The 10824-nt window shown below is 42.7% G+C and overlaps 2 protein-coding genes across 2 annotated transcripts; one reads left to right on the top strand and one right to left on the bottom strand.

Annotated features, from left to right (window-relative positions):
• Nucleotides 1–4310: 4310 nt before the first annotated feature.
• On the top strand, nucleotides 4311–7760 carry LOC125522636 (uncharacterized). Its single transcript, XM_048687684.2, has 4 exons — nucleotides 4311–4736; nucleotides 4854–4967; nucleotides 6554–6633; nucleotides 6737–7760. The coding sequence occupies exons 1-4, from the start codon at nucleotides 4499–4501 to the stop codon at nucleotides 6791–6793; spliced, it is 489 nt and encodes a 162-aa protein (XP_048543641.2). The 5' UTR covers nucleotides 4311–4498; the 3' UTR covers nucleotides 6794–7760.
• A 1243-nt stretch (nucleotides 7761–9003) lies between these two features.
• Nucleotides 9004–10404, bottom strand: LOC125523355 (small ribosomal subunit protein eS25y). Its single transcript, XM_048688400.2, has 3 exons — nucleotides 10273–10404; nucleotides 9989–10198; nucleotides 9004–9303 (listed from the first exon to the last, which is right to left on the bottom strand). The coding sequence occupies exons 1-3, from the start codon at nucleotides 10273–10275 to the stop codon at nucleotides 9190–9192; spliced, it is 327 nt and encodes a 108-aa protein (XP_048544357.1). The 5' UTR covers nucleotides 10276–10404; the 3' UTR covers nucleotides 9004–9189.
• Nucleotides 10405–10824: the final 420 nt, after the last annotated feature.

Genomic DNA, 10824 nt, shown 5'->3' with positions numbered 1-10824 from the left:
CATCAATAAATCATCAAATGTTTGTAGATTCAAAACATGTTTGCGATTTTCTATAAAATTGTTAGCTTAATTGAAATATGTGCGTATTTTTTAGGAAATGTTCGAGAATTCAAAAAGTGTTCATGGTATTTTAAAAAGTTTAGGTATTAAAGAAATGTAATGAATTTGAACAAAATTTTATAAATTCAAAAAAAATCATGAATGCAAAAATATCCTAAAAATTCAAAAACTGACCGGCAACTTACAAAATAGCTTATTCATTCATAAAATGTTCGCTGATTCAAAAATTAATTAAGCATCTCAGGAAATGTTTGTTAAATCAAAAAATGTACGTTCAATCAAAAAAATGTTCATCAATATCCAAAAAAAGTTCATCCATTCTAGAAATGCTCGCCGATTCAAGAGAATTGTTAAAAGAATGTTCACAACTTTAAAAATGTTTGTGAATAGTATAATTTGTTCATGAATTCAAAAAATATTCTTGATTTTAGAAAATGTTTGAAAATTTGTAAAAGTGTTAGCGAATTTGAAAAAATTTCGCGGTTTCAAATATGTGCACGAGTTAAGAAAAATATTCATGATTTTATGAAATTGAGAGTTGTAGTGATTGTCAGTTATGCAGCAAAATATGGTCATGGCCATTAGACATTATGAAAAAAATCTCCCATTGCAACGCACGGGCTATTTTGTTTGTATATATCTAATAATAAAAGGGCTATTGATTCTGGTGGTACGTCGTGGGAATTGCCCTCAAATTACAAAATATTACCAACCAACGCCACATATAAGTGATAAAAAAACATTTTACACAGGGGAATCAGCCTCCTACGCCAACCCATGCAGTAGGGACCTCCTATATTGTGCTCTCCCGCTGGTAGAACACGCTGCGCACTCGTTTTGGCCAGACCATGTCCGGACGGCTTGTTTTTAAAATTTAGTTTTTTACTTTTTACTTTTTTCTAATTGAAATGATTTAGGACTTCAAACAATTTAGAAAAAATCAAAAAATGATAATTTTAAAATAACATGTTTAATAAATCATAAAATGATTGTGGATACAAAAACTGTTCATGATTTTGTAAAAAAAATTCGCTTATTCAATAAGTGCTCATAAATGGTAAAATATCATGATTTTCAGGAAAAAAAATCTTGTACTAAAACATCTTAATGAAATTGAACAAATTTCACCAATTCAATAAGTTCTCATAAATGGTAAAATATCTTCAAAATTCAAAAACTGTTCGTGACTTACAAAATAGTTTATTCATTCATAAAATGTTCAATCATTCAAAAAATGATCGTGCATTTCAAAAAATATTCGTTAAATAAAAAAATTCATCAATTTTAGAATTGTTTCTTGATTCAAGAAACCTGTTTAAAAACTAATCACAATTTTAAGAAAAGTGTATGGAAATTGAATAAAATGCTGATGATTTCAAAAAATGTTCGATTTTAGAAAATGTTCAAAAATTAATAATTTTTTCACGAATTTGAAAAATGATCATAATTTCAAGTATGTTCACGAGTTTGAAAAAATGTTCATCATTTCACGAAATTGAGAGTGATAGTATATATCTCGGTGATGCAACAAAATGTGGTCAATGGCCTTTGAGATTTTTGTTTCCCGTTGCAGCGTACCGGACCTTTTGCTAGTAATAATAAAGGGGTTATTGGTTCTTGCGGTACTTCATGAAAATTTCCGTCAAAGTCGCAAAATATTGCCCACCAATGCCAGTTTTTTTCGACATACCAATGCCACCTATAAGTGCTAAAAAAATTCACACAGGGGAATCCCCGCCTGAACCGGGCCATGCTGTATGGACATGATATACTGCGCTCTGCATGCAGGGAGTAGATGCAGCACGCCCGTTTTGGCCGGCCCATGTCCCAGCGGCCCATTTACTTTTCTGTTTTTTTCTCTACTATAAATAATTTGGGACTTCGAAAATTTTGCAAAAAAATTTAAAAAGGAGAATTTTGAAATAAAATGTTGAGAAATCATACAATGTTTGCGGATTTAAAATTTCACGATTTGATAGGAAATCCGTATAAAAAAATGTTCAGAGTTTTGAAACCAAATCTTCGGAAAATAAAAAAATGTTCATCATTTGTTTTTAAAGTTCGTTTATTAAAAAAGTTAACGAAATTGAACTAAGTTTTGCCAATTCCAAAAAGTTCGTCAACGGAAAAATATTCTAAAATTGAAAAAACTATTCATGACTCATAAAATATTTTATTCATTCATAAAATGTTCTCTAGTTCAATAAATGATCATGAATTTTAAAAAATGATTGTTAAATAAAAAAATCGTTAAATCTAAAACAATTCTTGACTTTCAAATATTGTTCCACCAATTTGCAAAATAATGTTCATCTATTCTAGATATGTTTGCCGATTTGAACGAATTGTTAAAAAAATGTCCACAGCTTTAAAAAAATGTTTGTAAATAGTATAAAATGTTCATGAATTCAAAAAATGTTCTCGGTTTTCTAAAATTTGTAAATGTGTTCATGAATTAAAAAAGTGTTCACGATTTGAAATATGTTCACGAGTTTAGAAAAATGTACATCATTTTACTAAATTGAGAGTGATATTGTATCTCAATGATGCAGCAAAATTTGATCATGGTCAGTGGAGATTATGATTTTATTCTCCCGTTGTAACGCACGGACCCTTTTGCTAGTATATTATTAAAATGATAGAAAATTAATGATTAAGATGCATCAATGTTAAATTATGAGATTTCAATGACTTAGATTCAATATGGGACTTAACATAGATCTCATCTACGGTTCCATAGAAAAAGTACAAGACACGCGTCCATAAAGATTCCTCTTATACACGCTTAAACCTCCCACGCTGGATTTCAATCAGGAGAAAAAAAAAGGCACGCATGCCCCAGAGTCTTGGTCACCCATGCTGTAGTCTTGGTCGCGCGTGCTGCATTATTTCTTTACCTACTCAATCACTCAAAGAGAACCCAAATGTCCCAAATAAGAGCCATTAGGCAAAGAAATAATGCAGCACGCGTGCTGAAGCATATGGTCTACTGCTGGCGGTCATGGCGGTAGAAGCTCTTCGTATCGCAATGCATACTTCCTCACAGATTCGCAGTGAGACTATATCCGATGGTCATGTCTAAAATTGTATACACCAACCAACTGAAAGAAACCAAATGCTTAACCGATGATAATTTGTTAAGTATTTTTTTCTAATCATGGAAGAACTTTTAGTTATGTACTACTAGTAAATATGCCCGTGCGTTGCAACGGAAGAAAACAAACTCCACATGCCCTTACCTAATAAGTATGGCTAAAGACCTCACCCTTCACGGCCCACGTTGACCTACCCGACACACATAAATTTGTCCTTATTCGCTCCTCGGACCAAACCCTTGCCACTCCACTCCACTTCGTCACCCAAACTCCCGTCCGGCGATTTTTTGCCTTCTCCGGCATGGCAGGTAGAGGATCCGAGCCCTACACTTCCAGATCCATTGATTCCGTGCTCGTTGCACAGGGCCCCGAGGAGGAGATGACGTCGCCGCTCCCTGGAGGAGGCCGCTCGACGGTAGTGCTCAGACTTTTTCTTTCGAGATCCATTGCTTCCACCCAAATGGCGCATGGATCTGCCGCGAGGTGTGTCCCGGTGACGACGGAAGCCCTCGTGACAGTGGACGTTCGTGAGGCAGTGTTGCATTATCCGGTGCCCGGTATGGTGTACCAGTCCAGGCGCCGCTACCGCGTCATGGTGGACGTCGCTGGCTCCTTCCAAGACGGATCAATCATCGATCTCACGTCCACTGACATCGTGAAGGTTCTGGACTCTGATGAGGAAGAGTAGAACATGGGAGACGGCCGCACCTTGAGTCTTGCGAGCCGGTGCATGTCCCATGTCCTATTCTATCTCGCCGGTGACCAGAGCAACACTTTGAGGGGTGCAGTCGACCGTCGGATATGGACACGGCGGACGTACGGGCTCTGCTTAGATTAGGTTTTAGGTGTCGTAATAGTATGGATTTATTAATTTCTTAATTGAATTGAGGTATCCCGTTGTGGAAGAAATTATTTGAGGCATGACCGATCAGTGTCCACGGACGCGTCCTCATAGGCGTTTGAGGGGTCGAATTTGCTGTATCCGGCTGAAGATGCTTTTAGTATGGGCTCTACTTCGATTAGGTTTTACGTGTCATGTAATAGTATGGATTTATTAGATTTCTTAATTAAATTGAGGTATCCAGTTAGTGCTATGGACGTGCTTTCGTTGTTTGAGGGGTCGAATTTGCTGTATTCGGCTCAAGATGCTCTTAGTACGTGTTCATCCTGTCCCCGGCGTACCGCATGTTTGCCTCGTGTCACAAGCTCCTTTTGGTCACGTGATTGAGGCCACACATCCTTTCCCTAATGAGGAGAGAGGATTCCAGAGGAGGATCTCATCCCCGCCCGAGCTTCTTCTGCCACCTCGACACCACACGACCCCGCTGCCATCAGAGACACTGATGAGCCGCCGCCGTCTCCCAAGTCGCCTGCCGACCTCCGCCTCCTCTCCTTATTCTCCCATCTCTCTTCTCTCGTATCTGACCTTTCTCCCCGGTGCAGCTTCCACCTCCCTGCAGATCCACACTTTGTGGGCGGAGGGAGCGGGGCAGAGCCTCCAGCATCGCTGGGAGCAATGGCCCATGCCCGGCGGCACTGAGGTGGCACATCACAATATGAAGCACCGCTCCCGATCCATAGGTTCGTGCGCGGCACATCCATGGTGGTTAGTGGCCCGGAGAGTGATTTTAAGTTGCCGCCTCTTTTTGTCCAGGGATTTGGTTGACGCGTTTGATTTTCGTCTATGGCTTCGGTCAGGAGACTTGGGTCAAAGGCAAGCCCACGGAAGTCAGCTCCAATCCAGTCTTCTAAGCAGGGCTGTGGGAACTGAGGCCTGCTCAAGGTGCTATCAGTTTTTTTTCTCTGACCATGGTGAGTTCGTGTCTTTGAACACTTTGGTTCAATGTGACAATGCATAAATTCAAAAGATTGCTTGATTTGTTTTCTTTCCTTTTTTTAGAGAAATTGATTGTATGAACCAGTCGCAGCGTCAAATTGTATTTGTATGAACTATGCATCAATGTATTTTTAGGATCACAGCCCAAGGCACAAAAACCAGTTGCTGTAAATGGTATAAATACAGAACCTGATAATAGTCTTTCATTTAGATGCTACAATTTCTGGTGGCGGCTCGCACAGCTTGCACCATGTTTTTCTTTAACTTCTTCCCTTCCTTTTTATTTCTCTGTCATGTATCATGTGTGTTCCAATTCGAGTCCCTATAAATAATCGAGGGTCTTTCTCCTAGTTCTTTCCTTCCCTTTTACTTCTTTGTCACGTCTCATGTCGTTTGAGATGCAGTTGTCCTCAAAGCAATTTTCTTCCTTTATTTCTCTGTCACGTCGGTCCTTAACCTGGGCTCATTGATTTTCAAGTTAGCTCCTTAATACCGAGAAAATCAAAGACATATATGAATTGGAGAAATTGTGTGTAAGAAACCGAGGCGGGACTATTGTAGAACAATCTTTGCTTGCAGCCGAGGTGGGCTAGCTCGATCGGTTTTAATAATTTTAGAAGGTGAAAGGATTAGAAATTTAGAGAAATGCATCTTGCTTTATTAGTAGGTAATAGATGTAGATGTGTCTGCTACTCCTAAGATAGTTGTTTAAATCTGATCTGTTGTTTCTAGAATATGTGGATGACTGAATCATGTCAAGATTTGGCCTCGTGTATGCTATCTTCTATTTCTAACCATAGAACACCGAGGTATCTTTGGAAAGGAAATAACATGATGAGCATTGAACCTGACTGTGAGTGAATAACCACCACCCCCTAACTAAAAAAAGTAATGATATTGGCATCTATATTACCGAAAGTACAGTACACATAAGCTATATATACTTTCAGTTTTACTACTGGGAAAGGCTTGTTACACTTCAGTATACACAATAGTACATGCTTTAACCTGTCAAATATGTATTGTCATAAACAAAGAAAAATGTATTTGATTTGCCATGGAACTGCTTGAAATCGAAGATATGGACAATGGTGCAGCACACAAATCAAATCAGCATCACATCTTAAACTGAGGTATGTTTATGATCAGTCTGAAACTCGAATCGATAGGCTGAATATACACAATGAAACACAGGTTTTAGTGAGATTCTCAGATTCACACAGGAAAGTTGCTTGGAACTTTAACTGAAAAAAATCATGTTATTATTTAGACCCCTTTGTAGTGGAGCATATGTATAATGTGAGAAGTAGATATAGGATAAACATATAGCTAGGAGTATAAGGATTTTTTGCACTTGTCAGAGTAAATATATTTGAATAGCTCTACTTCTAACTCAGCTAACCAATCAACATCATATATTTATTAGAACTGTCATAAACTCTGAAGGTATATCCTGTAGTACTAAAATTTTTTTGCCTTTAGGAATTTAGTCTGCTGCTGTGAAGTTCAAAGCAATTTTGTTCATTCTCTGACTCCTGCATTCTTTTCAATTGTCGTGCAGAAAAAGGGGATTTGAAAATAAAGCTTCCATGGCATGCAGAAACAGAGCATGTGGTTGGATCAACAATAGAACAACCTACGGTATATGCTTCATTTTGTTTGGATTCAGAAAATCTGTATGCTGTCTGTAATTCAGAAATTGATTGCTTCATTCACTCATGCGCTACTGCTATTTCATATACAGGGGATCAGGGAGGAGAGCAGCAGCCTGCTGCTTCTTGGTTACTGCTCCCTCTGTTGATCAGGGAGTACTACACATCTATACAGAGAACACAAAGAACAGAAGGCTGATGCAGTGATGCTTGCTGCTTTCAAGGGGATACATACCTCTGTTGTGGCAGCAGCCCTCTGCTTCTGCTGCCCGTTGCCGCTGCTGCCTCCCGCTTCTGCCCTCTGCTGCTGCTGCCCGCTGCCTCTGCTTGCCACCGCTGCTGCTGCTTGTCATTGCTCCTTGCCGCGAGCTCGACGGCGTCCATGTAGGAGCTCCCCTGCCCGCGCGTCGTCTCCGACCCGTGTGCCTCCTCCTCGTCCCTGCGCAGCAACAACAGCTCCTCCAGGCCGCCCTGCCTCTCTTCCTTCTCCCTTTCTCCTTCCTCCCCTGGCTCTTCTTCTTGTCTCTCTCTCTCACACCAACTCACTCTTTCTCTGTTACCTACAGGAGGCCGACGCCGAACTGCAAGCAGCCGCCGCCTGGAGGTTCTCCGCCGCCGGATCCCTCCTCCTACTCGCCCACGTCACCGGCGTCCATCCTCGTCGGATCCGGTTCCGCCGGGACTCCCTGCGCCTCCGCCGCCTCGCCAAGTCCGTCTGCTGAAGCCGCCTCTGTCCGCTGCCTGCTCGATCCCCTGCCTCGACCACATCCGTGCGCTTGCGCAAGGGCTGCAACGCCCAGCAGCGCTTCGCGGCGTCCATGTGCAGGGGCAAGAAGAGGTCGGCGCCGGCGAGCAGGCAGTGGAGCGCGTCGACGGAGCCATGGTGGAGGTCATGGCGCTGAGCTGCTCCACCCACCTTGCGCCGACGAGCACGGGGGAGCTCAGGTTCTTGGGAATGGAGACGCACCTACAGGGGGCTGGCGATGCCGGAGGCGGAGGAGAGGGGCGGGCACCTTCCGCGCCGCCGAGCTCATCGACGAGAGCAGCCTCCCCCCTTCCACCTTTTCTGCCGCTGGATAAGATGAACAAAGGAGCGCGGGTGAAGTTGTTACAAAATGCAGGGATTAATTTGCAAAAACGAATCGTTTTGCTAGATCCACTTACATATGGACTGCGGGTTCTATTATCTAAAATCATAGGGACGTTTTTGCAAAACTGTCACGACGACGGACGACCAGGAGCGATCGCTGCTTTATTAGTAGGGAAAGATGAGCTGCGTGGATCACGGTGGATTCCCATTTCAATATAATCTAATTTGAAAAACAAAACAAAATATGGTAATCTGTTAGGCAAAGACATCAAAAGCTTACACAATATTTAGTGCGCTAGAGTGTGCTGCTATTCGAAGATTTCATGGATATACACGTCGACTGCTTCTAGCCATAACCACATGCGCATAAATTACCTTCAAGGTAAACATGACAGTTCCAAATTTAACAACACAATAGTTCCAAACTTGATAAAACAATAGATAGGTTCAGGTTCAACCTTGTGGCGCCCTGGATTGTTTAGCCCTATGACATTCCGGTTGTAAATCACACAGTTGCAATTATCCATTAACTATATGTCAAACACAATTGGAAGTGTTACATTGAGGCGAAACATAAGTAGGCTGACTTTGACGGAAACATAGTACTAACGAAAGAACAACTGAACCTGAAGAACAGAGATACAGACCAGGGCTCGTTCCTGTTGAGCTATACAGAACAGCGCTTGTTCCCAACTGCACACCATGTCTTCCGGGCAGCCGCCGTGCGCTTCGTAGGAAGTGCGTAGCTGGATAGCCGAAAGGAGCCCAACATCGCACGAACAACGTAAGCAGGTGGGACCAGCAGCTAATCACATCAATTCTCAATCCAATTGATGCTACAAGGATCATCAATTTTCAACCCAATTGATGCAAGAAGGATCCTGTTAATATCTATGAACTATGATACCTTTGAGCACTTTCTTGCTGGCACTACTCCAATGAACCCCACTGGAGTGAGCATAGAAAGCTGCATGCCCAATACCAAATCCAATACAGACATCCAAACGCAGCGTAATGATTTAGCACAAAGCCTAGCCAAGATTGGGCGTATAGTAGTGTTCTTGTGTTATGTGCGACAGCCAGTTATCAAGAACAACCCACTTCTGCAGGTGTATAAAAACTACAGGCTATCTCCGCCTCAACATCATACAGCGCTATCTCAAGATTAGCCTCACAGCATCATTCAACACAAACATGATAAACTCTTTACCCTTGGAACCATATACCGTTACCACAACAAAATACTTGCACCCAGGAACAACCAGCAAATAGGGCAATATATAAGGTAGATTTCATTGCGCTGACAAAACGATCTTAAAGTGTACCAAAACTCAAAAGCAATTCAACATTACTGGTGGCACAGTGTGCCCCCCTGGACATAGTGAACTTGAATATAACAGCAACACCTCAGTCTACTGGACTAAAAACAGACATGGAACACATGATAATGATAAATCAGGTGTTTGTCGCCCTGGTGAAGATCTGCTGGCTTGAGTGGATTGACACCATCCTGATGAGTCCCCTCTCCATCAGGTCCTTGATAGCCCTGCGAGCCAGAGACCCATTGATCTGCAGGTATATAACCACAGGCAGGGTGAGATCATCAAGTTTGTAGTGTGCATAAATGTACATGCCTGAAGAGTTCAGTTTATTAAATTGAGTGAGATAACAAATAGGAAGCGCATACATACATAGACCGACAACATATGTTCCGTTGCATGATACTACTACAGTTGCAAACTTGCAATCTAATAATAAGGCATGTAGGCACAGCCGTGGATAGCAAAATGTGGAGACAAGTTACTGAAGCATTCAACAGCATCAACCAACCACATTACCTCCATGAATCAACCATTAAATCTATGAATAAGCGGTAAACATGGGTATACTGCACATGTAAAAATCAGATTGTGCAATTTCTATGACAATATGCAATTTGCACACCAAGCAAAATCTGAGGATGCACTAAACTGAGCATCACACTGCACAAAAACTATCGGCACAGATGGAGAAGCCAAAACCGGCATCCAATAGGACATGCAATCAATTCATAACATAATCATATAGTAGTATGTTCATGCCCTTGTTCAGAGTACTACTGACTGACCCCAAAACAGATAATCACGATTCACATGGAAGAACTTCACCAGGAGCCATGGCGCATCACACACATACATATCCTACCATCCCGAGATCTCAATTCTCACGGGAAGAAAGCAAGCAAGAAGGAGGGAGGATGGCGAGCGGGCGTTACCCTGAGGCGCTCGGAGAGGACGGAGGGCGTGATCTGCTTGTACTTGGGCACCTCGGTGAGCAGCTTGTCGTAGGTGGCCTGGTCGAACAGCACCGCGTTGTTCACCTTCTCCTTTTGCTTGCCCTTGCTCCACTTCTTCTTCTTCTGCTTGCCGCCGCCGGACTTGGCCGGCTTGGACGACGCCGCCGGGGCCTTCTCCTTCTTGGGTGCCTGCGAGGAGACACGAGCGGGTGTCAGCGCGCGTCCGGTGTGGCGACGTGCGGCGGCCGGGATGGCGCACGTACCATGGCTGACGGCGGTGGCGCGGCGGCGGGAGCGGGAGCGGCGAAGCGTAGGAGGAGACGGCGGCGGCGGCGGGGAGGAGGAGAAGAGATGGATTGCGGGGAGGAGGAGAAGAGATGGATTGCGGGGAGGAGGAGGGGGTATATAAGTCGGATGGAGGCTAGGGTTCCTCCGTGGGCCGGAGTGGGCTGTTGGGCCGCATGCGCTGGGCTCGTTCTGCGGAGTTTATCCATCCGAGTCCATTAACCCTCCAAAAAAATATGAGTCCATTTCAAGTTTCTTATTTTGCTCGATTTTTCTTTTGAAGTTTCTTATACATTCAAAAACCATCCCCGTGTGCGTGCATGTGCAGTGGAAGTATCTAAAAAATGTGTGTTTGCAAGGGTGTAAAGGGAAAAGAGGCTCCATCGTATGAAACCTCCTCTCAGAATTTGTGACAAGCTTTGACCACGACTTTTTTAGAAGAAAAAATGCCATCGTCCCACATTAAATTAATGAAGCCCTTACGGATAACCATACAACACCACTACAAACACACACACAACAAAGAGGGG

The sequence above is a fragment of the Triticum urartu genome, chromosome 7A (genome assembly GCF_056163025.1).
Source record: "Triticum urartu cultivar PI428250 chromosome 7A, HENAU_Tu73, whole genome shotgun sequence".
Classification (NCBI taxonomy): Eukaryota; Viridiplantae; Streptophyta; class Magnoliopsida; order Poales; family Poaceae; genus Triticum; species Triticum urartu.
Note: the sequence above shows the minus strand (reverse complement) of the source record. Positions and strands in the feature narration are given on the sequence as shown.